We start from the raw sequence: 27,262 nt of genomic DNA, 5'->3' as shown, positions 1-27,262 counted from the left end.
CATTGGGGCAGGCCAGGCCAGAGGGTAGACCAGCGGGGCAGTGTGCCCCTCGTTTTTCAGACGAGTGCCTAGCTGCCCTCCTGGAGGAGGTGGCAGCGCAGCAGGAGGTCCTTCTTCTGAGGAACAGGAGGCGGAGGCCTCCCCACCTGACCAAACCTAAATGGGAGGAGGTGGCCAAGAGTGTTAGCTCCCATAATGTGGTGCGGCGCACATGGCTCCAGTGCCGCAAAAGGTTCAATGATCTCCTGTGCTCAGGAAGGGTGAGTACTATGTTGCCTTGATTCACTTAATGCAGCCATTACCCTTTCCTCCAAACCACCCCCCCGCCAACTCTGAGTACAGTAACGGCATTGAATCCCTCATGGCATGTATCCCTCGCTGGGTGTGACCCATGCAGAGGTTGCCCATGCCCAGTTCACCCTGAGACGGTTGATCTAGGATGTGTTCTGGATCCGCAGCATGTGTGACACTGACACCCAGAGTATAGAATGGGGTTGAAAGTCAAGGGTCTACACCTAGGCAGAGTGCTGGAACTGTAAAGCATGTTGAAGTCAGGGTGCTAACATGCTGGGAGGGGAGTTTCCAGTTGGCAGGGCACCAATCCATCTGCTGGTCTTTGTGCTCCATGTGCTTGTGCCTCCTCGCTTAGCAAAGTGGCACCTTGTGGTGCCACATGTGAAGGAGGCAGCATTTGGCTAATGGTGGGGAGGGTGGTCAGCCCTAGCTTGTTTGGGTGAGTGGGCGGGTGACGAAGAACTGGAATCCTGCAATGTCCCACTCTGGCTGGGTTGGCAGGGATGCGATGGGAATTCCGGTGCAGGCTGGACTAATCAATGCTCCTCTCTCCCTTTCAGGAAAAGACTGTGCACAATGCGTCAGAACGAATGCGGACTGGCGGAGGGCAGGCCGAGTTGGCCATCTTAATGGCTTTCGAGCAGCAGGCCATGGATCTGGAGAGGCGCCATGCCCCCAGGTCCACCGGTGGCGGTGAGGCTGGGGTGCCATGGGGAGGTATGTTTCGAGAGCAGTCAGGTCACCATGTGTGTCACAGAAGCCATGGCGCTGCTGAATGCTCCAGGATTGAACTTAGCAACTGGGTTTACCCTTGATTATGGAAGGATGAGCGCATAATGATACAGGGGAGCGGCATGCATGTTGACATTGTCTGCACTGTAACTAATCAAATGTCCTTTTCCTGCCTTTCAGCATCACCAGAGCAGGGCCAGGAGGAGGAGGCAGAGGGCCCACCTCTCGCCCCTGAAGTACCAAGCAAATGCACTCTCCAGCGTCACACCATCTCAGCCAGGCAGGCATCAGCGCAGATACTAGCACCTCGGTGGGAATTAGATCTTCGGCTAGTATCCCGGGGCATGGCAGCGAGGACACTTCACACTCGCTTGAGTTGTGGGCAGAGACATAGAGTGCCCAGGGCGCTGCCAGTTGGAGCTCTGCTGGGGATAAGGTACATGCTCATTCGGTGGCTGGTGATGTGCCCCTGGTGTCGTCCATGAGGCAGTGAATGCTGGAAGTGCAGCAGGGTATGTGGGGCGATCTGGCAGATATACTTGAGGCTATGCGTGACGTGATGCCTGTGCTGGAGGAGTCCACGCGGAGCATCACCGATGCAATGAGCTTCATGGCGGAGCGCCATGCTCCCTCCATGGAGAGAGTGGCGAATCTCATGGAGAGGCTCCTCCAGGAGAACAATAAGGGCCTCCAGGGGCTGCGCTCGGACCTGCAAGCCCTCACAGCGGCATTGGCCACAGTTGGTCAGTGCCAGTGTGGGAGATGGTCTGGGCACCAAGTATCCAAGCTCAGTGCCCCTCCATCTACAGTGAGCAGTGAGGTCCGAAGCGACCTCACGTCGGTGCAGCAGCTGCCTGTCGTCTCTGTGGGCTCCTCCCAGGGTGCTCTGGATCAGGGCAACAGCTCCTCCGCCCCTCTGCCAGTGACCGTGGCATCCGATAAGTCTGTGGCAACTGGGGAGAAGCCAGCTGTGGAGCTGGACACTCCCTCCCAAGCGGGCCCATCAAATGCTCCCCAAGCCAGAAGACGTCCGCCAAGGTCATTGAGGTCAACAGGACAGCACAGTGAGCAGGCTGTCTCAGATTCCAGCGCCAGCGAAGGGACAGCACCTAGATGTAGCACCCATAAGCGTAAATTTAAGGTACCTTAGGCACACCACGGGTTTATCACTCGTGCTTTTATGTTGGCCCACTGTCGAAGGCTCGGTGTGATGTCCAACACAGTTTTTGTTTTGCTTTATGAATTTACTTTTGTTTGCTCAATAAATTTTGACATGTTGCCATGTCTCAGGGTGATTCCTCACTTCTGCATGTGTACAGGAAACCATGATGTTATGAGTGAGTTGTTTGACATTGAGCTTTATTGACAAGGGCCTTAGTTAATGTTATTATCCAGGCTGATTTAGCACTCAAGCATCGAGTGTGGAGCCTGCAGCCCTGGCATGGGTTGAAGGTCCATCTGTGGTGTGCTAGCTGAAGGTTCTTTGGATTAAAGCCTCCTGGGTGTCCCTGCCTCCCTGGAGTATGCCCGGGTCAGCGTCTACCCCCTCAGCATTCTCCTGTGCGTGCTCATCCTCGGACACACTGCTGGACTCATCATGTGTATCTGGAGCAACTGCGTCCACGTCTCCCTCATCCACTGCGTCGCCCTTTCCAGCATCAGATTGTGGAGAGCACAGCATGCAACTACTATCAGCAACACACGATCTGGGGGGGTATTGAAGTGCGCCACCTGAGCGGTCCAGGCATCGGAAACGTATCTTGAGAAGACCAATAGTTCTCTCCACCACAGCCCTTGTGGAGGTGTGGCTCCTACTGTACCGCTGCTCAGCTTCTGTTCTTGGATGGCGGAGAGGCGTCATGAGCCACCTTCTGAGGGGATAGCCCTTGTCACCCAGCAGCCATCCATTCAGCCGAGCTGGAGCACTGAAGAGCCTCGGCACCTGGGAGTGTCTGAGGATGTAAGCGTCGTGGGAGCTGCCTGTGTACCTTGCACAAACTTGTAGAATCAGCATCCTGTGATCACACACTATCTGCACGTTCATGGAGTGGAAGCCCTTCCTGTTGACAAAGGCACCGGGCTCACCTGCTGGCGCCTTGATGGCCACATGTGTGCAGTCTATTGCACCCTGGATGTGGAGAAAGCCAGCAATGGCCGTGAAGCCTCTGGCACGCTCAGCCTGACTGGCATCGTCCCAGCGGCAGTGGATGAAAGTCAATGCACGCCTGAATAGAGCGTCTGTAACCTGCTTGACACAAGTGGACAGCTGATTGGGAGACTCCTCAAAGATCATCCACCAGCCCCTGGAAAGAGCCGGAGGCATAGAAGTTGAGGGCAGCTGTGACCTTTAGAGCCACTGGCATGGGGTGCCCACCCACACAGTGTGCAGAGATCTCAGGGCCTATCATGTGACAGATGGAGGTGACTGTCTCCCTTGAGAGACGGAGCCTCCTTCAGCACTGTACCTCAGGCATATTGAGGTAGCTGCTTTACTGCCTGTAAACCCTGGCAGCGGGATATTGGCGTCTTCTGTGGCCCCTTCCGCCTTGCATTTCCTGTTGGCTCTGCGCCCCTTGTGCCTGTGCCTCTTTTCCCAAAGGTGGCTCCCCGGAGGCTGAATGTGGACTCCTGGCCTCCTCCCCCTTCTGGCCCTCCCTTCCTCCTCAGAGGAGGTGCCTCCAATGAAGAACACAACTCCCATTCCCAGGCCAAGGGAAGGCTTCCCGAAAGCTGCAGGCCCCAGAAATGATTTCTACTGTAGAGTCCTGACCAAGGCTTTTACTCCTGTCCAAATCCCTCAAGCATCACATTTGCGACCCATTCACCCCTCTTATCCCACCCGTGGATGAGGTTTATACAAATGTCTCCTACCCGCCTACCCATTGCGCCCATGCGACATCCTGAAGATCGTACGGGCTGCGAAAAATCGAGATCAATTGCTGCCTCACGGGCACTTAACTGGCCCGTTAATTGATGGTGGGCGCGCATCCGAACTTATAGCGCCTCCGCCTTCCCAAATATCGCGATGGCGCGCGGTGACATCGGGACGCTAGCCCGCACGCCAACGAGAAAATTCTGGCCATGGAAATAGATTTTTCTGGAAAATCATTCCCATAGCAATAGCAAGTCCAGGAATTCCGACAGAGATGGAAACACTTCAGTATTTGCCTGTCCTTAAATCAGCTTAAATCAGCTGAAGACTCTCCTGCCAGTTCCTGTGTTAAAAATGCTAGAATACTCATGATAAGAAGCTAATATAGACAAATGTAAGACAAGGGTATTCGAACGACCAGGAAACATGAAATATGCACTCAGTGCCAAAGTATCCATGAGCAAAGGGGCCAAAGGGAAAGGTTATGATTATTCATCATTCACTCTAATTTTCTAATCAATGTAAACCTGCTATCAACACAGCCTATCAAATACTAGGATCCATTTCAAGGGCATTTAAGTATAACTGGAAACAAGATTTATGTACAAGATGATTGTAGGTGATACCAGATTTGGAACACTATAATATTAGTAATTCACGTTACATTAAACTTTCCTTAGAGGGAACTGTGAGCCACTGTTGCCTATTTTACTATTCTCCCCTGTAACTCATAAACCAGTAAATTTATCCATGGTACAAAGTATAGCATGTATTTGTTTTATTTCAGCAAATGGATAGGATTTAATAAATAATAAAATGAAACCCCTGCAGAAATTAGGGCAGATTTTTCTCAGCTTTCTACCTGGGAAACATTTCAGATATTTCCTGGAGATGGGGGTATGGAGAGCGTGCATTTGAAATGCTGTGAAGCATAGGCAGCCATATAAATGAAATGTAAGAACTTTAAGGGCACTTCCAGTCTCATTTCCCTGCTGCCATGCAAGCAGTTAGCCATAAGGATGGGTGCTCAGAAAAAGCAGGCAGGACTCTCAGTATGCATATCTAAGGGGTTAGGCAGCAAGGCCATGGAACCAAATAGGTATCAATTTTGCTTCCCAGAGGTCCTTAAATATGGAAGGTAGGAGCTTTTCATCTGATGCATCTATGTTTTAGAGATAGAGGGAAAATTGGCACATATTCCTGACTTACAATGTTCAATTTTGAGCACCCTTGCCTTCAAAAGGACATTAGTGAGTCAAAAGGTTTCAAAGAGCAAAAAGGAAGATTCTAAAACTTATGACCCTGAATCTCTTTGTATTTTTCCGTGCAACAATGGCACAATGTATGGCACAATGTCAATTTTAGAATCATAGAGACTTTGACACCACTGAAGGCGGCCATTTAGCCCAGCGAGTCCATGCTGGCTCTCCATGGAGCAATCCAGTCAGTCCCATTACCCCATAGCCCTGCAAGTTTATTTTCTTCATGTGTCAATCTAAGTCCTCTTTGAAATCATTGATTGTCTCTGCTTCTGCCACCCTCGTGGGCAGTGAATTCCAGATCATTACCCCCTGCTATGTAAAAAGTTCTTTCTCACATCCCCCTGCATCTCTTGCCCAAAACCTAAAATTTGTGCCCCTTAGTCCTTGTACTATCAGCCAATGGGAATAGTTTTTCTTTGTCTACCTTATCCAAACCTGTCATAATCTTGTAAACCTCTATGAAATATCCCCTCAATCTCCTTTGCTCCAAGGAGAACAACCCTAGCTGCTCCAAGGAGAACAACCCTAGCTTCTCCAACCTAACATTGTAGCTAAAATCCCTCATCCCTGGAACCATTCTGGTAAATCTCTCTGCACCTTCTGAAAGATCCTTACATCCATCCTAAAGTGTGGTGAAAGTTAGGAAATAGAGACATTTTAAGTAAATTATATTGGTATTTGTAGGTATTAGGAATAAGTTTTAGCTTTAAAGTTTAAGTTTCATTTGTATTTCTGTATCTGTGTGTTAAGATAGGTCAATTTGAGTTTTAGTTTCACTGTAAAAAGGTGCCTGCACTTCTAATGACAGTTTACAACTAAAGAAATTAAGCAAACACAAGGGTAGAAGAATTGGGCTGTTGCCTAGCAACAGGGTCCCAGAGAGGCAGGTCCCTCCCACAGACACACACAGAAAAACTAAAGAAACTGTAGTTTCAAGTTCATTTTGAAGCCAAGACACCTGAGAGACTGGACACTGGGAGAGGGAACTGCAGATTTCCCAAAAGGTCCTAAGACCAAAGCAGTGAGGCAGAAGCAGGAGAAAGTCCAAAGAAGAACTTCTAGTCAAAGGAAGGACAGGAGACTGGAAAAGGTCCTGTCAAATGAAGTTAAGAGTGAGGGCAGAGAGAAAGGCTCCAAGCTTCAGATTTAAAGAGACAAAAGCTGCAGAAAGCAGCTTGCAAGGGGCAAGAAGATCCAAAGAGGCGACTGAAGGTTTGTAACTATGGGCATGTGAAACAGTGGTATGGTTGACAGCTGAGTCGGTGTGAGAGACAGCTTGAATGCACGTGGTGAGCCAGTGGAGAGGAACATCAGAAGTAGAGTTCAAAACCCTGGAGATGGACCCTTGCGGAAGGCATCTGAGAGAAAATGTTGGTTTGGGAGAAGATTCCAAAGCGAGACCTTGGAAAGTGGAGATTGGAAACCCTCGTGTGAAAGATGGAGTGCAGTGAGACTGGTTGGCTCATTGTGTGACAAGCGTCTGGGGGCAGTTGAGGAGAGATCCATAGCATCTGGTTGAGGTGACATCTGTCACTTGGTTTCGGAGTGTTCTGACCACAGGTCACCATAGGTGTACATAGACTGTGTACTTGCTGTGGACATTAGAGTATAAGATAGCTTTTGTAACTTGTGTTATCCTTGCAAATGTGTATATATCTGTATAAAGGTATAGTTGAGGATGAAGGAGTATTGTAATATCGTTCATCTTTCCTTGTTGAATAAATGATTTATTCTTTTGTTAAAAGTTTATCAGCTGACTCCTGTGACTCTGTTAAGTAGCTACTCTACACGTATCTGAACAAACAAATAAAAGTTAGGATCTTTCAAGCTGGGTTCCACTCTGGGATCAGGTTTGTCCAGGGGTAACCTCAGCTGCGGCCATAACAGTGACCAAAACTGGATGCAATACCCTAGCTGATGTGGCCTAACCAGAGCTTTAAAAAGATTTGTTACAATTTCCCTCTTTGTATACTCAATGTTTCTATTTTGAAACCCAAGATTCCATATGTTTTGCTAACCATTCTCTCCATATGTCCTGCCAGCTGCAAAGATCTATGTACATGTATCAACAGGTCCCTCCCTCCCTACACAATCTTTAGAATTGTGCTATTAACTCTACATTTCCTCTCTCTATCCCTTCTGCCAAATTGCATCATTTCAAACTTCTCTGTTAAATTCTGTCTGCCACCTGTCTGCCCATTCTGCCCATTTTGAGCACAAAAGTTGAAGCAAGTCCAAGCATAAGTCACATGCAAGATGCTACACTTTGCCCAAATTTCCTTGATCTTTTGCATGATTCAGTGAAATTTCCATCAAAACCATGGCTGCTCATTAATACAGCTCAACACTCATGCAAAAGATCAAAGAACTCAAGTTTTCTACATTTATATCAGCTCTGAACAGCCTGTAAACTTGTGCCCAAAGTTTTAACAGAAACTGGTGTTTTATGATAATATTTTAAAGCAATTTACTTTTTATTGCCTCGCTCAGAAGAATCCGCCAAGATAAGTTACTTTCTGTGTCTTTCACTGTATTTTTAACGTATAAAAATGAAGAACTTCCACTATTGCATTTCTCGTATTTCTGTGCCTAATGTACATCAGTGATAGCTAACGGCTTCAAACTTTCATTTTCATTTTTAAAGGGCTTAAGACGGAACATGGCATAACTTCCAGCTTTTCTTGGACTGATTTTATAAGTTTACGCTTGTCACACACTGATAAAACGGTCAGAAAATTTTGAAGCAATCAATATTGGCATAAAATTGCAAGTACATTTTGGCATAAATTCCATTCAAGTAGAAACACAGAAATTCCAAACCAAATTGGTTTCCTTGTGGATGTGGGACATAGTCCTGACCCTTGAATTGCTGTGAGGTAATATGGATTAAAATGTTTTGATTTAGTGTAGAACAACAGAATACAAATACAAAATGTAACAGAAAACATTTCAAAGTGAAAGTTAGGTTAATATTTTGAACATTAGACTTTCAAATTCACATCCTTGTTTTCAAACCCCTCCACGGTCTAGTCCATGCCCTATCTCTATAATAACTTCCAGCATCACAACCCTCTGAGGTATCTGCACCATTCTAGTTCTGGCGTCTTGAGCATCTCCAATTTTTATTGCCCCATCATTGATGGCTGGGCCTTAAACTCAAATTCTCTCATGACATCTCTCTGCGTCTCTTTCCCTCTTTAAGACTCTTCTTAAAACTTACTTCTTTGACCAAGCTTTGGGTCATCTGGCTAATATCGCCCTATGTTGCTTGATGTCAAATATTATCTTTATAACACTCCTGTGAAAAACCTTGGGACATTTTATTAAGTTAAAGGCGCTACATAAATGCAAGTTGCAGTTTTAGTAGTAGGGACACAGGTATAAAAGTGACATAAGATTTCCCAATCCCTCTTCCAATTCTTAGTCCAGAATACTGGGCATTGATACACCGTCTAAAACACCACAGGAGGTGAACGAAGTTGTCCAACTCTCCCTGCCCTGTGCAACCTGCAGCTCGCTCCTCCCGCCAGCAGGCGGAGCAGCGTGCGTGCTGTGGGCGGCCGGAGCCCCGGGCAGCCCTTGGCGCTCTGACACCATGGAGTCGCTTCGTTGATAACTTTACTCCGGGGCTTGTGCTAGGCCCTTATTGATCGCGGAAGGGGCTGTGTGCGCGGCGAGTCTGCGGGCCGCCATGTCGCTGCCTATGCTGCAGAGTAACAGTGGCTTGATGCGGAGGATCCTGGCCCACTTCCCCCGGGACCTGAGCCTGGCCTTTGCTTACGGCTCCGGCCTGTTCGGACAGACAGGGCACCCGGGACCGAGTGTAAGTGAGGGAGACGGGGGGGCTGTTTATTAACGGTACTAACATGGGCTGGGATGGAGATCCTTATTAATTGTACCAATCTGTGGTAATGTGACGAGGAAACAATACATCAATGGTACTGATGTCTGGGACAAAATTAACAGTCACTTGGACAAATGTGGGTTAATTGAGGAAAGTCAGCACCACTGATGTTGAACTAACTTGATTGAGTTTTTTGATGAGGTAACAGAGAGGATTAGGGTAATGGTGTAACTCTTTCGAGTTATCAACAGTCACAGATTGTAACTCTTTTGAGTACATTCACAGTTCTTGGTTTCCGGGAGTGGGACATGAACCCACAACCTTCTGATTCAAAGGCGAGGGTGCTATGAACTGAGCCACAGCTGACACCTCAGGGTAATGGTGTATATGGACTTCCAAAATTATGTGATTAAATCCCAGATAACTTGTGACAGGTTTGTTAGTGAAGTTAGAGCTCATATGAATAAATAAGCAAGAATATCAAGCCAGGGGATCAACCCTGGTTCATTGAAGAGTGCAGGAGGGCATGCCAGGAGCAGCACTAGATACACCTGAAATTGAGGTGTCAACCTGATGAAGCTATAACACAGGACCACTTGCACGCCAAACAGTATAAGCAGCAAATGATAGATAGAACTAAGCGATTCCACAACCAACGGATCAGAGCTAAGCTCTGCAGTCCTGCCACATCCAGTCATGAATGGTGATGGACAATTAAACAACTCACTGGAGGAGAAGGCTCCACAAATATCCCCATTCTCGATGATGGAGGAGCCCAGCACATCAGTGCAAAAGATAAGGCTGAAGCATTTGCTACAAGCTTCAGCCATAAGTGCCGAATGGATGATCCATCTCGGCCTCCTCCAGAGCTCCCCAGCATCACAGATGCCAGTCTTCAGCTAATTCTGACCTTATGATGGAAGGAAGGTCATTGATGAAGCAGCTGAAGATGGTAGGGCCGAGGTCAGTACCCTGAGGAACCCCTGCAGTGATGTCCTGGAGCTGAGATGACTGACCTCCAACAACCACAACCATCTTCCTTTGTGCTAGGAATGACTCCAACCAGTGGAATGTTTTCCCCCTGATTCCCATTGACTCCAGTTTTGCTAGGGCTCCTTGATGCCACACTCTGTCAAATGCTGCCCTGATGTCAAGGGCAGTCACTCTCACCTCACCTTGGGAGTTCAGCTCTTTCGTCCATGTTTGAACCAAGGCTGTAATGAGGTCAGGAGCTGAGTGCCCCTGGTGGAACCCAAACTGGGCATCAGTGAGCAGGTTATTGCTAAGCAAGTGCTGCTTGATAGCACTGTTGATGACCCCTTCCATTACTTTACTGATGATGGAGAGTAGACTGATGGGGCAGTAATTGGGTCAGGTTGGATTTGTCCTGCTTTTTGTGTACAGGACATACCTGGGCAATTTTCCACATAGCTGGGTAGATGCCAGTGTTGTAGCTGTACTGGAACAGCTTAGCTAGGGGCGCAGCAAGTTCCGGAGCACAAATATCTAGTGCCTTCACAACACAGTATCTAGTGCCTTCAGCCATTTCTTGATATCATGTGGAGTGAATCGAATTGGCTGAAGAGCGGCATCTGTGATGCTGGGGTCCGGAGGAGGAGGCTGTTGGATCATCCACTCGACACCTGTGGCTGAAGGTTGGTGTGGCCACAGGAGCAGGTCAGAGGCTACGAATTGTGCAATGACTAATCCACCTCCTGACTCCCCAAAGCCTGTCCACCATCTGCAAGGCACAAGTCAGGAATGTAAAAGAATACTCCCCACTTACCGGGATGAGTGCAGCTCTCGCAACACTGAAGAAGCTTGACACCGTCCAGGACAAAGCAGCTTGCTCCAGTTATCTGGATAGACTGGAGAAACTGGGGTTGTTTTCCTCAGAGAAGAAAAGGTTGAGAGGAGATATGATAGATGTGTTCAAAATCATGAGGGTTCTAGACAGAGTAGATGTAAATTGTTCCATTGGCAGAAGGATCAAGAGTCAAAGGACGCTGATTTAAGGTGATTGGCAAAAGAACCAACAGTGACAAAGGAAACCCATTTTATGCGGCGAGTAGTTACGATCTGGAATGCATTGACTGAGAGTGTGGTGGAGGTAGATTCAATTATGGCTTTCAAAAGAAAATTGGTCAATTATCTGAAGAGAAACTATTTGCAGGCCCTATGGGGAAAAGGCAGGGCAGTGTGACTAGGTGAGTTGTTCTGGCAGAGAGCCGGCACAGACTTGACAGGCTGAATGGCCTCCTTCTGTGCTGTAACCCAACTATGTTTCTATAATATGGGTAGAGGAAAACTTTTCAATGGTACTAATATGGAGGGGCCTTTATTAATGGTACTGACATATGGAGAGAGACACACCCTTACTGCAATCATGAGCTTTTTAATGGGAAAATAAAATCAATTCTTATTGACGCTATTATAAAGGGAGAGAGTCCCTTTATTAATAGTTCTATTGCATGCAGCTGGAGAGACTCTCCACTTTGAGATGGGGAAGACTAAACAGAAACTAAACCTTTCTTATTAAATGACACTACTGCATGGTGGGAACAAACACTTATTAATTCTATCATATGGAGATAAGTGAGAGAGACTGTGTGTGAGTAAGTTAGACTCCTCATACTCTCTCTCTTCAGATACTGTGCCCTTCATGTATTGGCAGCCATGAACTTCCATGTGTTGGTTCATGGTTATGCTTGGCCAGGTACTGCAATGGTTTACTGTTGCCTTCTGCAGATTCTGGCTGACCTGGAGACTCTCCTGCTCTTACTGCCTGCCATAGGCATATTGCAAGGATTTGCAGGTTGATAATCAACCTGTTTGGCCACGATATGAACACACCTTCTGTGGCCATCAAGTCCTGGAACAGGACTTGAACCTGGAACTTCTGGCTCAGAGATAGGGATGCTACCACTGCGCCACAAGATTCCCCAGCCTACCATTCTAATGATGCTAAAAATAGAGAGAGTTACTAATGGTATGTTGCCAAGATTACAGTTGTGGCGTAATTTTGACCTCAGTCGCTCTTAATCTAAACTACCTCATCTCATTATCTTTCAGGACATACAGTTTGATTTAAAATCTGAACAGCTGAAAGGGAAGAAAATTATTTAGTTTTGCTTTCTCAATTATGAGGAACAGGGCAAACCCTGAAAGGTTGATAGCATTACAGAATATACCAAAGCTTTCTTCCTCTCTTTTATAAGCTATTATAAAATGTCTTCTCTGTCCTATAGTATTTTTTGAGCAGGGAGTTGTGTGCAGGGTGTAACCATCATGATAAGATATATTAGTTGTAGGCAATGGAATATTTTCCCACTTTAGGATTCTAGTACTGAGCTGCAGAGTGAAGTGCTCCCCTAACCTTAGATGAGCATCCTCCACTTAACTAATTTCCACTCCAGAAATCTGAGTGGTCCCTCTATGTAGTATTGTCAATTTTTGCTGCGTTGTTGGTAGTTTTGTGTAGTGAGCCTATAAATGTTCAACTAGATTGATATTAAACAATCGTTCCTTCATTTGAATTATGACACCTATAAACCACTTTTCTATGCCAGTGTTGTCCAATAGATTAGCCACTATATCGAGTACTGTGGACAGTCACTGCAGGAAAGGAACCAATTCAAAACATCCAGACATATGCGGCTTATTGGGAATCCAGATGTGACTGATTGATTGCATTTACCTTTAGCCAATAAATTGTGAGTAATAGAAATTTGTAAGGCATGTGACCTCAATACTAATATTCACACAGCGTATACGTATTTTCATCTTTGTACTTTTGTTGGTAAAATGGTCAGATGAAAAGCAGACTGTGCACCTAATTTTTGATCATGAATACATTATTTCACTTGGTTATTGATTGGGATAGATTTTAAGTAAATATAAACATGGGCCATAATACATGTGATGTAAGGTGTTTATTACTAAAATGGGCGCATATGGCTAAAACTGCCGCTGTTGCCACACTTGTGGCCAGTCAGCAATTTCTATTGGACAACATTGGTCTCTCCTCTCTTTTTAAAAATTCTACTATTGTACCTAATTTAAATACTTAAAATGGAAGAGATACAGTCATAACATTGAACCATACTGCATTGTAGTGAACTACCATCCCTACATTGGTAATATTGCCAAACTTAATATCAGAAATATATAAGCATAATTATCCAAGGAGAAGCTGGTGTTGTATAAACACTAACCAATTGAGTAGGATCACCTGCAATGTTATAATATTTCAGGAGCTAATACTATGACATATACTCTGGAGGTCCATAATCAGTGAATTTAATATTTGTATCGAAAATATTGTCTGAAAAGTACAGTTGACATTGTGAAATAAGCTTATAGAAAAGGGGTCATCTGTTTCCCATAGTTTCTATGAGAACAATGCCATCAGCTACAGAAAATGTATCATGTCTAGTTTTGTCATGGCAATCAGTTTTTCTTTAAATACACTTCAGTAACTCAGACCTTCTGGGATTTCATTGTTGGTCTCCATTTATGGTTTACATTATAGGGGAAATTTGAGGCATTTTGATGGCAAAAAGAAAACCTTCTACTTGCTCCATTGGTGTCCACATGAAACACATTAGCACTGGAATGATGTGACCAAAAGTAATTGAGATATCTCCCTTGCTCTCAGATCAATTAACTGTTAGGTTTTTGTATCCATACGTGGTCAACTGCAATTCATAGCTTGACTATTAAGTTATTACTATAATTATTTTTCAGCAGCTAATTGTGTAATTAAAAATTAACCAATTATGAAATGCTTTGATGTAATTGAGATTACAGCAAAGAGTAAAACTAAGGACAGGGTGTGATGCAGAAAAGAATCTTTAAAAGTAATGAGTCTAACGAGGCTGATATTTTTGGCTTCAGGCCTCTCCATTGTGTGGCGATTTTCATTCATTATTTTTACAACCTTTGCGTCGTGCATCTCTTGTCTTCCCATTGCTTTCTGTCTCTTTGTTGTCTCATACTCTTCGATGCCTCTTCCTATGATTTGTATTTGCACATAAACTACTCCAGATCAATAGTACTCACTGTCTCACTCAATATCCACCCTTCTACTCAGCTCACAAATTTTGAGGTTTAAATTGTCATGATGGGTGAAAAACAAAATGACAATGCACAAACTCAGATTGAGCAAGTATGTGGGCCAAAGTGCAAAGTTGTCTCAAAATTTGGCCCATTTGGTGAAATAGTAGAGTTTCTTCAGCTCCTTTAATGATGGGCTAACATTACTTAGTCTGTTGCAGTACTTTTTAATTATAGGTAAAATAATGCAAATTATATTTACTCTGAAGATTTATATGTTTTCTTTTTATCTAAATGTGTTGTTCACTTTCCCACTTTTAGAACAATATGCTGGATTTTATCTTTGCTGTGGATGATCCTGTCACTTGGCATACAATGAATATCTTGAAAAACCCCCGGCATTATTCATTTTTGAGATTTTTTGGACCAAACCATGTTAGTAAAATACAGAATAATTATGGAGCTGGAATATATTACAATACATTAGTGCCATGTGATGACAGGGTAAGTGAGCTCAACAAGAAATGTAGCTTTGTATTGCTAACCACAGGAAGTACCATAGATCATGGCATATAAGTTGACCTTTGAAGCTTTTCAAAAAAATCCTTCCAAAAACAGGGGTCAACTTATATACAGTGTATAAAATGTGAACTGCCAGTATTGGTATAGGTGATCACCATTTTGAAATGTGAAAAAATTTCTGTTCGTCGGTCGCCATGCATGGTCTGCTCTGTGGGTGTGTCTTAAACTCCCATGCATCTTCTTGGCAACACAGTCTGTATTACCATTGATCCCATGCGCAAACTTATAAGGCAAATATAACCCAAAGCATGCATTTCTGAGCTGAAAAATTGAGGCTGACCCCTGATGCAAGTATAGCTCTAAACATATATTTATTAGCTGAAAAGTGGAGGGTTGACTGATACGCCGAGTATAGGCCTAAACGTGCATTTTGGCGTCCAAAAATGGGTTGTTTTATATGTCGGACCGACTTCCACGCCGTGATCTATGGTAAATGTATCTAATCTTGGTTGAAAGCATGTAATAAGAAACATATTATCCATTTGTATTGCATCAAGTGTTGTATTACCTACATCAGTAAAGCACTATAACTGTAGGAAGCAATGATTTGTATTTTGCATGAATCTACAAAAGATGTGTGTGTTTGTGCGTGTATGTGTCTGTACATACACACGCTGTTTTGACACTGATCACAGTAAATTGGATGATATATGTTATAAGTATTAGAAGTATAGACATATTGTACTGTATATAAAAAAACAGAGTAGCTAAAGTGAGCGTGGGACCCTTGCAGAATGCGACTGGAGAATTGATAATGGGGAACAGGGAAATGGCAGATAATTTAAACCAATATTTTGCATTGGTCTTCACGGTGGAGGACACTGTAAACATCTCAAAGATATCAGTTAAGCAAGGAGCTAATGGGAGGAAATATCTTGTAACGGTCTCTATCACGAGGGACAAAGTATTTGACAAACTAATGAGACTAAGGGCAGACAAGTCGCCAGCACCTGATGGCCTGCATTCAAGGGTTTTAAAGGAAGTGGCTACAGAGATAGTGGAGGCATTGGTTGAAATATTCCAGAACTCATTGGATTCCGGGAGGGTCCCAGTGGATTGGAAAACCGCTTATGTGACACCCCTGTTCAAGAAGGGAGAGAGACAAAAAGCAGGAAACTATAGGCCAGTCAGCCTAATATCTGTCGTTGGAAAAATGCTGGAGTCCATTATTAAGGAAGAAATAGCAGGACATTTAGAAAAGCTTAACACAAACAGAGTCAACATGGTTTTGTGAAAGGAAAATCATTTTTGACAAATTTGCTTGAGTTCTTTGAGGATATAACAAGCTGAGTTGATAAAGGGGAACTGGTAGATGTAGTGTATTTGGATTTCCAGAAAGCATTTGATAAGGTGCCACATAAAAGGTTATTGTACAAGATAGGAGTTCAGGGTATTGAGGGTAATATATTAGCATGGATTGAGGATTGGTTAACACACAGAAGACAGAGTCGGGATTAATTGGTCTTTTTCAGGTTGGAAAGATGTAACTCGTGGAGTTCCACAAGGATCAGTCCAAGGTCTTCAATTATTTACTATCTGAATTAATGACTTGGAAGAGGGGGCAGAGTGTAATGTATCCAAATTTGCTGATGATACAAAAATATGTGAGAGAGCATGTTGTGATGAGGACATAAGGAATCTGCAAAGGGATATAGACAGGTTGAGTAAGTGGGCAAAAACTTGGCAGATGGAGTTTAATGTAGGAAAGTGTGAAGTCATGCACTTTGGTAGGAAAAATCAAAATCAAAAATCCATTATTTAAATGGAGAGAGATTCCAAAAAAGTACAGCACAGAGGAATCTGGGTGTCCTTGTGCATGAAACACAATAAGTTAGCATGCAGGTGCAGCCAGTAATTAAGAAGGCAAATGGAATTTTGGCCTGTGTTGCTAGGGGCTTGGAGTTTCAAAATAGGGAAGTCTTGTTACAACTGTACAGGGTGTTGGTGAGGCCGTACCTGGAGTACTGTGTATAGTTTTAGTCCCTGTATTTAAGAAAGGATATACTGGCATTGGAGGCAATTCAAAAGATATTCACTAGGCTGATTCCTGGGATGAAGAGGTTGACTTATCAAGAACGGCTAAACAGGTTAGGCCTTTGTTCGTTAGAGTTTAGAAGAATGAGGGGTGATCTTATTAAAATGTACAAGATTCTGAGGGGGCTTGACAGGATAGATGTTGAGAAGATGTTTCCATTAGTGGGGGAATCTTGACCTAGGGGACATAGTTACAGAATAAGGGGACACTCATTTAAAACTGAGATGCAAAGAAATTTCTTCTCTCAGAAGGTAGTGAATGTCTGGAATTCTCTAACCCAGAGAGTTGTGGAGGTTAGATCACTGAAAGTATTTAAAGAGGAGGTAGCTAGATTATTGAAATATCGGGGAGCTGAAGGTAATGAGGAGCTGTCACGAAAGAGAAGTTGAGGTCTGGGGCAGATCAGCCATGATCTTATTGAATGGCGGGGCAGGTTTGAGGGGCCAAATGGCCTACTCCTGCTCCGATTCCTTATGTTCTTATAATGCACAGCATTATTTAAGCCACCATTTCTAATTGCTGTTAAGTATACACTAGATAAGGTTATAATTTAATTCCACATCAAAAGCAGGTCAGGACCCTTTTTTTAAAGAAAGTCTGATTTTGTAATTATGGAGTTATAAATATTCTAGCTATTGTCTTTATTAAGGTATTTTCAGCTGTTGGGGAGCTTTGTCCACTCCAAATGATAGTTGTTTTTTTTACAATTTTGTGAAAGAAAAATAAAGTTGTTATGAATGAATGCAGTAGTTTTGTTCCTTAGGCCTCAGTTGGTAGCACTCTTGTCTCTGTGTCATAAAATTGTGGTTCAAGACCTATTCTAGAGATTTGATTACAAACATGTAGATTGACATTACAGTGTAGTACTGAGGGTGTGCTGCACTGACAGATGAGGCGGTAAACTGAGTCCTTATCTGCTCTCTCAGGTGGATGGAAACGATCCCATGGCACTATTTCACAGACGGGCAGGGGAGTTATCCCTGGTGTCCTGGGCAATATTTATCTCTGTCAATATCACTCAAAAGTAGATAACCACCTTGCTGTTTGTGGGACCTTGCTGTGCGCAAATTGGCTGCTACACCTCCCATACTACAACCGTGTCAACACCTCAGAAGTAAACCATTTTGTAAAGTGCTTTGGAATGGCTTGAGGTCGTGAAAGACACTATATAAATGCAAGTCTGCCTTATTTACTAATATAAATTACCCCCATTATCCCATTTGGCAGAACATCAAGCTAATGTTTACGTATGCTTGATGAGAAGGCTGCCATTATGATTGGGTTCTAAATTTCTTTCAGAATGCCTGCTTTATTCACAGAATTGAAAATTAGTTCAATTAATAAAATAATAATAATTGTGTGGAGCTTTGCCAAATCAAATCATTCTGTATAAGGTACACAACATAGGGTTGAACCTGTTTTGATGAGTGAAGAGGAACAAATGCGTGACGCCAAGTCTGACAAAAAAAATAAATTGGAGAAAAGCTGATTTTTGAGGGGCTGAGTGCAGAACTTGGGAATATACAACGGACAACAACATTTGCAACCAACGATGTGGAACAGCAATGAGAAACAGTATTCAACAGAGTGCAGGAGAATATATAATCAGCTAAAAGGAAAGAACAACTAAACACTGTTGAGACTCCATGGATCAATATCAAATATATAAGGGAACGATTGTTGGTAAGCAAGAGTCATACATTAAGTACATAGACAACAGAGGAGTGCATGATAAGAGAAAATTCAAAGAGATCAGGAGAGAAGTAAAAAAAACAATTAGGAAGGCAAAGAGGAACTATGGCTTGAATCTTCTGGTCGGCATGTGGACGGCGGGCCCCGCTCTCTGATGCATAAAATGACTCATGGTGACGTCAGGTGTGAGTCCCGATGTCACCGCACGTCATTCCGATCTTCAGTTCGGCGGGCGCGCTCCGGAGTTGGCTGTGCGCCCACCAAACTGTTAAGGCCATTTAAATACCAATTGAAATCATCAACAGGGCTGCCCACCCAACCTTAAGGTTGGCGGGCAGGCGAAGAGACCAGGCGGCCTCCGCATTTTTCATGGAACCTCATCCACGGGCGGGATGAGGTTACATAAAGGGTTTATAAGTTTAATAAAAATTTTTATTAAAATTCATTGACATGCCCCAGCTCATGTGACACTGTCTGAATAATTTTTAAAAATTCTTTACTTCAAGTTTTCATAATCAAGCTAATCTCCCTGAGGCGGCTCCATGCCTCAGGGAGATTTCTGCGCTCTTTCGCACACATGCGCGGAAGAGCGCAGGCCCCAACTCTCCCTCCTCCACCCGCTCACACAAGGAGTGCTGAGCACTTCCGGGTGTGCGTCACGCTGAGCGGCCTTAATTGACCCTCCTGTGCCTGCTCCCGCACAGTCACATGATGGGGAGAAAATTTTGCCCAATGAAATTAAGTTATCAAGGAACATATAAATTAAAATATTTTACAAGCACATCAATAAAAAAGGAAGGCTGGGATGGGAATAGAACCATAAAGAAAGAGACAGAGTAATGCCACAGTTAATGATAAATGGCGGAAATGTTAAATTCTGTATTGTCTCTGTATTTACTGGAGAGATAGCACAGGTAGACATTGAATGATGAGATGAATAATGAATAAGTGACTTTAAAATTAAAAAAGAGGTTTGTATTGAGTAAACTAATCAAATACAAAAGAGGATTAAAGCCCGGTTCCAGATGGATTGCATCCATGCATTTTAAGATAATCTTGGGAAGAGATAGCAGACACATTAATATACATATTCAAAAATTCATTAGGAAAAGTGTATGTAGTGCCAGAAGACTGGTGGATAGCTAAGGTAATTCCTGTATTTGAGAAGGGGGAGAGAACATGCCCAGGGAATTATAGACCAGTCAATTTAACATCAGTGGTAGGAATAGTAATGGAATCCCTGGAAAAGGAGAGAATAGAAGACCATCTGGAAAAGAAAAGTATAATAATGAATAGTCGGCATTGATTTCAGAAGGGAAAACCTTGCTTCACCAACCTTATTGAATTTTTTGAGGAGGTAACAGAGTAGATGATGGTAATACGGGGAATGTAATTTATCTGGATTTTCAAAAGGCCTTTGCTAAAATACCACAAAATAAACTAATGAATAAAGTCAGAGAATGTGGGGTCGGGGGACAAGCAGAATGCATTGCAACTGGCTTCAAGACAAAACGCAGAAGTGGGAGTAAAGCCTAATTATTCAGAGTGGCAGAAAGTGGGAAGTGGTGTTCCACAAGAATCAGTGCAGGGACCACTGCTGTTCACAATTTAGATTAAGAATTTGGACCTTGGAATCAAAAACACAGTTTCTAAATTTGGGGATGACATCAAATTGTTGGGAGAGTGGAGTAATCTATTCTGAGAAGGATACAACAAATTACAGGAGCAAAATAAACTTTCAGAATGGGCAAATAATTGGTGAATGAAGTTCAGCACACACACGTGAGATAGGAAGAATAGGGAGATCACATTACTTGGAAGGTGTGAGTCTAAGTTTTTTTTCTGTTCATGGGATGTGGATGTTGTTGGCTAGGCCAGGATTTATGTCCATTCCTAATTGCCCTTGTTCTGAGGGCATTTAAGAGTCAATCACATTGCTGTGGGTCTGCAGTCACATGTAGGCCAGACCAGTTATGTACGGCAGATTTCCTTCCCTAAAGGGCATTAGTGAACCAGATGGGTTTTAATGACAATTGGAAATGGTTTCGTGATCATCATCAGGCTTTTAATTCCAGATTTTTTTTTATTGATTTCAAATTTCGCCATCTGCTGTGGTGGAATTCAAACCTGGGTCCCCAGAGCATTACCCTGGGTTTTGTCCAGTGACAATACCACTATGCCACCGCCACAAAGGGATCACAGTGTGCATTTACACTAATCACTAGAAGTTGCAGCACAGGTTAGCAATGCCGTTAAAAGAGCAAACCAAGCATTAGGCTTTATTTCTAGAGGGATAGATTTGAAAAGTAGGGAAGTTATGCTAAATTTGTATCGAACCTTGATTAGACCACAATTAAAGTACTGCGTGCAATTCTGGTTGCCATATTATAGAGGCACTGGAGAGGGTGCAGAGAAGATTTACAAGGATGACACTAGAAATGCGTACGTATACGTATCAGGAAATGATGAACAGGCTGGATCTCTTTTTCTCTTGATAAGACAAGGCTGAGGGATGACCTATTAGAGGTATTTAAAGTTATGAAACGTTTTGATAAAGTAGATACAGAGAGAATGTTTGCACTGTGGTGAAGACGATAACTGAAGGCCACCAATATAAGATGGTCTGCAAGAAATACAACAGGCAATTGAGAAGAAACTTGTTTACCCAAAGAGTGGTGAGGATGTGGAACTCACCACCATCTGGAGTGGTTGAATGGAATAGTTCAGATGCATTTAAGAGGAGGGTAGACAAACATCTGAGGGAGAAAGGATTAGAAGATTACAATGGTAGATTTATATGCGGAAAGATGGTTGGAGGCTTAGGTGGAGCATAAAGGCCCACATGGACAGGTTCGGCTGAATGGCCTTTTCTTTGCCATACACCCTATGTAAAATGCCGTCCCATAGATTGTAATTCACTTCAGATATTAATCAGAATTTGCCAATACAGAAGAGATCATCACAGCAAAATCTCTCTTGCAAAAGCTATAAACTGAAGAGAAATTTCCAGTTACAGCCATTTTAAAGGTCATTACAACAAAATATATTAATGAATTCCCAGCATTTAAATATCTGATTAGAAACAATGTATTTTGAACAGTATTTTCTGCAAAATTTTGGAAAGTACCATAACTAGAGCACTTACCGAATCCTAATATAATAGAGGCAACGATGACAGCTAAGATTAATATGATATATGAATAATCTGGAATGATCATGAAATACTCTTTATTTTTTTCAGATAATCAAATATGGAGTTATCAGTACAGGAACTCTGATTGAAGACCTTCTTTATTGGAAGAATTTATACATTGCTGGAAGACTGCACAAACCTGTAAGTTACGTATATTTGAGCGATAACAGCTTTGGAGTCCAGAACCCGGTTGGAGTACTCATTGTGTTGGAATGACAAAAGAAAATTTAATGGATGCTTGATAAAACAAGACTTAGGGGCGACCTAATCGAGGTATTTAAAATTATGAAAGGTTTTGATAAAGTAGACACAGAGAGAATGTTTGCACTGTGGCGAAGAGGATAACTGAAGGCCACCAATATAAGATGGTCAGCAAGAAATACAATAGGCAATTGAGAAGAAACTTGTTTACCCAAAGGGTGGTGAAGATGTGGGGGAACTGTAAACCAAAATAACCAAATTTACGGAATGACCCTCGAATGAGGAAATTACCAGAAAGATTTCACTTTTTGTAGTTTTTACTTTAACACGAATCAGAGCCAATGCAAATTACACATGAATTAACTGTCAAATGATATTTCAAATAAAAAGGTAAATTTGAATTGAAATAGTCAATACCACAAAGATACGTCATACGCAACCACAAGCATTCGCATCACTCCTCACACAAATGTGGCACTATGCAGTTATACAGTTCCACAATATGCTGTTCTTTATTCAAGAAGGTCAGGAGTCCTATCTGCCGGGGCCACTCAGCTCCTGACCTCATTACAGCCTTGGTTCAAACATGGACAAAAGAGCTGAACTCCCGAGGTGAGGTGAGAGTGACTGCCCTTGACATCAAGGCTGCATTTGACCGAGTGTGGCATCAAGGACCCCTAGCAAAACTGGAATCAATGGGAATCATGGGGAAAACTCTCCACTGGCTGGAGTCATACTTAGCACAAAGGAAGATGGTTGTGGTTGTTAGAGGTCAGTCATCTCAGCTCCAGGACATCACTGCAGGAGTTCCTCAGGGTTGTGTCCTCACTACCTTCATCTTCTGCTGCTTCAATGACCTTCCGTCCATCATAAGGTCAGAAGTTGGGATGCTTGCTGATGATTGCACAATGTTCACCATTCGTGACTCCTCTGATACTGAAGCAGACCATGTTCATATGCAGCAAGACCTGGACAATATCCAGGATTGGGCTGACAAGTGGCAAGTAACATTCGCACCACGCAAGTGCTAGGCAATGACCATCTCCAACAAAAGAGAATCTAACCATCGCCCCTTGACGTTCAATGGCATTTCCATCACTGAATCCCCCACTATCAACATCCTGGGGGTTACCATTGACCAGAAATTGAACTGGACCTTCATCACCTTCTCAAGGACAACTAGGGCAGGTAATAAATGCTGGCCCAGCCAGTGAAGCCCACACCCCGTGAATGAATAAAAATAAAAATCTCCAGTTTTATCTCCAGTTATCACCAGCAAGCCACACTTGTACGAACCCCCTTTCCCATGACAGTCCTGGTGGCGTACTTTTCCAGAATTCCTTTTCAACTGACCTCCCAATAATATCCCGGTTCATTGTTTGGTCACTTCTGGGAAAATGCCCAACTGTTCGTCTTTGAGCTATTCTCACAGCTTTTCAGGTTTTAAACCTTTTTCAGCCAACTTGCATGTTGCCTTCAAGAGCTCCTGTCTCCTTTTCTGTCAAACAGAAAAAACTGACCTCTTCCTGAGAGTGATTTGCTTCTTCTCATAAGAGTTTGGTGCGTTCCTCTTTCTGTCTCTGTCTGCTTTCTCTTTGTGTCTGCATCTGGGCCTTCACCCTCCAGGTCCTCTGCTTGTAGCTGTCCTTTGTGTCTGGCCAAATGGCTTTTTTCTTAGCTTCCTGTTGGTACTGCATGCAGGTCAATGGTCGCCAGATCATGTGGAGTAGAATTTCTTATTATGCAAGAAAATTGCAATTGATCTCCTTTCATTTAAGCAGGCCTTTTAAAGAAATTACAAATTTTTCTAAATTTCTTTTAGAATGCCTGCTTTATTCACATAGTTGAAAATTAGTTCCGTGTCATGGGTCGTCATACAAGCCATTTGTTATTTTATTATTGGCTCCTGCTTTTTAGTGGCATTCTTAAAATTGTTTGGTGACTTCACCCAGCGCTACCGCTTGTCAGTCTCTACAAAAAGGAGATAAACTAGCTCAGATAGATGGCATTGATCCCCAATAATAATGGAGACAGCAGTTCAGCTTTGTGATTCTTCATCGATGGACATGTAGGATTGGAAATAGGTTAAAATGGTGTATATTTTCAATAAGGTAGCTACAACCCAGAATCATTATATTAATATAGGTTAAAAAAAAAATTATCAAGGAGTAAATATAAGAAGTGCCTGCATAATAACCTAATAAAATCAACCAACGTAGATTGGGGACAAGGGTATCATAAATGACTATCTTGATTATATCTTTGAGGAAGTGACATCCCAAGTGGACTGTAAGCGCTGCAACATGTTACACCTTGACTTCCAAAAATATATTGTACACAGTTATGAAAGGCTTGTACATATATATGCAAGGCAGGTGTTTAAGCTTGAAGTTGCGGAAATTAAATGCAGAATTGGGAAAGGTTAAAAAATTAGCTGACAGGTAAGATACAGCTGCTTCCTACTGTTTAGGTGCTAATTAGAGAAAAGAGTGCCAAGTGTGACTTCTCAGGATCTGTTTGAATCTTTATTTTGTTCAACTTGCATTAAGACTTGAACTCAAAGCTTAATGCAAACTGGCCAAATTAACAGATTATACTGAACACTGAGGGATAAATGATCCTGATCATTTGGTCAGGAACCAAACAATGAATATGACAAAATATGTAAGTGAACCAAACAATGGTAGATGACATTTAATGCAGACAAGTGTTTAAAAAAACATTCATTCAAGAACAAACAAATGAATGATATTAGCACTGCGTGAATGGTGTTGAAATATCTGATGATTTAAATTGAGAATATAAAACCTACATATATTTGTGAACTCATTTGGGGAAATTTATGAGTTGCGTTCAGGAGTACTGCAATCACCACAAGTTTTGATAGGCTTGACTGAATAGCCCAGAAATAAAATGTAATTATGTTAAATTCAACCAAGCAAAAGTTCGTTTTTCAGAGGCTATTTGCTGTGTACTATTGACTTCCATAAAATTCATTGTGGAAAACATAGGGGTTCCACAACTCAACATTTCTTTCAAGTTTGGTTAATAAGATGCTAAAAATAATTGGACCAAGAAAACTCGGTGTTATCAAGGTAGCATATTCCACAGTTTATATGAATTTATGTGAACTTTTTATCTTTACTTACTGATACTCTACTGGTCAAGTGAGTAATCTCTTGTTTTATTTAAAGCTCCTGAGTGGGTACTTATCTAACCACTGTGTAGAAATAAGTTCATTTTGTCACAGAATCTTTCATTAAATTTTACTTTGTACCTGGACAGTATGGTATTGCTGACAATTTATTTAATAAAATTGTTCCTGGATTGTGGGCAGCACTGGAAAGGTCAATTATTATCGCACCAAAGTTGCCCCAAATTGATGGTAGTTCTCCTTGAACCGCTGCAGCTCTTTGACAGTGCTCCCACAATGGTATTAGGTAAAGAATACAAGGGTGTTGGTTCAGTGATGGTGTATGTCAAGGCAGGATAATAAATGGCTTAGCGAGGTGATGTTGTTCCCATGACGTTGCTGCTTTTATCCATCTGTTCTTCCATGGATGGTGTGGAACTTCTTGTGTTATTACGGTTGCGCCCATCCAGACAAGTGGTGAGTCTTCCATCACATTTCTGTATGGAAGCTTGTAGATAGGCTTCCAGGGATCAGGAGGTTGTAACCTGCCTCTATCTTACATTTGGAGCGGCAGTGTTGATTTGGCTGATCCATTTCAGTTTCTGGTCAGTGATGACCCCTGAGATGTTGACGGTTAGAAACCCTGCATTAGCGGTGCCATTGACTTTCAAGGGGAGATGGCTAGAGTTTTTCTTTTTACTACCTAGCACTTAGGTAGCATAAATGTTACCTTCCACCTGGCATTTCAAGTTTGGATGTTATCAAGCTGATGCTGTAGACTAGTGTGGGCTGTTTCATTATGGAGGAGATGTAAATGGTGCTGAACACTGGAATCATCAGTCCCATTCCTGACCTTACGATGGATGGAAGGCCAATGATGAGTCAAGCTATTTGCAAAAAGCTGGGTCAAGGTTACTTCCCTAAGGAACTCCTACAGTGATACCTTCGGGCTGTGGTGACTGCTATTTGACAGCAACAATCATCTTTAGGTTCTATTATTATAATATGACTTCATTTGAAACCGTGCATGTTTTAAACTTTAAATACTGACAGTTTTCTAACTTTTTCATTTCAGTTTAGTGCAATTTTATCTGTGTAGTAAGCATGACCCTTTTAATGTTTCAGTAATAAAATATCTGCCACAAATAGTATACTTGTATATGACTGACAATTTGAAAGTAAACCAAAACAATGAAAGATTATTCCATGCAGCCACTTGAACATTGGAACCAGATTTATCGGGCTTCGAATCAAATTCTAGTCCCAATTCAACTCAAACCTAGCTATGTTCTGTGGGTTAGTTTTGCCAATTACTTTCAACAGGCTACTGGAGGTGAATTGCATGCAATTGCAATAAATTTATCTCTAAAAATTGAAGCAAGTGTTGAGTAAAGGGTTTATATCAGGAGCATCTGATACTGATGTTACTACTGATGTAATTATGATGCAGTGTCACTTGGTGGGAAGCAGAAGTACAACCTTGCGTAGGGTACTGAGATGTATATAGATCTGTAAATAAACAATAATGGTTTTTATGAATAAGAGTCTATGATAGCATTCTTAGGGTAACAGGCAAACTCTAAAGAAATCCCATCTAGACCCCAAACTCAAGACAAAATATGGTGGCAGTGGACAGAGCATAAAGATTCAGAAAAACTCTGAGAAGGCTGCAGACCTGCAAAACTTACAAATCCTTGGAAAAAGGGCAAGAAGAAAAAATATTGAAGACTCATCTGAGAACAAAGCATTGTGGGTGCTGCGGATACAAGCAGACATGGACCCAGAGTCCAAACAGTAGTAAGGACAGATCACGATCTACAAGCCAAAGTACTGAAGCAGCAACGGATCCAGAGCTTAGGGTAAGCATGGAGCCTATATTGCCACTCCTAGAACCATTCTGAAGCACTGAAGCTTTCTGAAGCAAAATGTTCAACACTGGAACAATTGGAAGAAGAGATTCTCCAGATACAGAACAGCTTCAGGTTTGCATAAGAAGGAACAGAAGGATCAGGTCAATATTTTATGCTATGCAGTAGAGGCCATAGCCGATGATGTTATTGCAAAACTTCGAACTCACATGAGGAAATCCTCCAGACATTTGATTTGTACTTCAGTGTTCAAAAAATTTGATCATTGAGTGAGCGAAATTTGATAAGAGAACGCAAAAACGGTGAATCCATGGATTCATTTATAAGTAACCTGTAGACTCACAGAGAATTGCGACTATGGGGTCTTCAGAGATGAAGTAATAAATGATCGTATAGTGGTTGGAGTCATCTATTAGATCTTTTGTAAATGAGGGAAGATTTAACTGTCACAAAGGCAGTACAAATAGTGTGGCAAACAGCTCAGGAAGCAAAACAGAGA

At 42.6% G+C, this 27,262-nt stretch overlaps 1 protein-coding gene across 2 annotated transcripts in view; it reads left to right on the top strand.

Annotated features, from left to right (window-relative positions):
* The first annotated feature begins 8,685 nt into the window (after window positions 1-8,685).
* The window catches only part of tamm41 (TAM41 mitochondrial translocator assembly and maintenance homolog), a 33,042-nt gene continuing 14,465 nt past the window's right edge, over window positions 8,686-27,262 (top strand). The window contains exons 1-3 of one of the 2 annotated variants that reach the window (XM_078543428.1): window positions 8,686-8,983; window positions 14,381-14,563; window positions 21,610-21,702. In XM_078543428.1, the coding sequence (XP_078399554.1) occupies window positions 8,852-8,983; window positions 14,381-14,563; window positions 21,610-21,702 (408 nt within the window). In that variant the 5' untranslated portion in view covers window positions 8,686-8,851. Of the gene's footprint in view, window positions 8,984-12,574; window positions 12,718-14,380; window positions 14,564-21,609; window positions 21,703-27,262 lie in introns of those variants that run through there. The other variant, XM_078543429.1, reaches the window with a different exon arrangement.

This window comes from Cetorhinus maximus, chromosome 6 (genome assembly GCF_964194155.1).
Source record: "Cetorhinus maximus chromosome 6, sCetMax3.hap1.1, whole genome shotgun sequence".
Taxonomy (NCBI): domain Eukaryota; kingdom Metazoa; phylum Chordata; class Chondrichthyes; order Lamniformes; family Cetorhinidae; genus Cetorhinus; species Cetorhinus maximus.
Note: the sequence above shows the minus strand (reverse complement) of the source record. Positions and strands in the feature narration are given on the sequence as shown.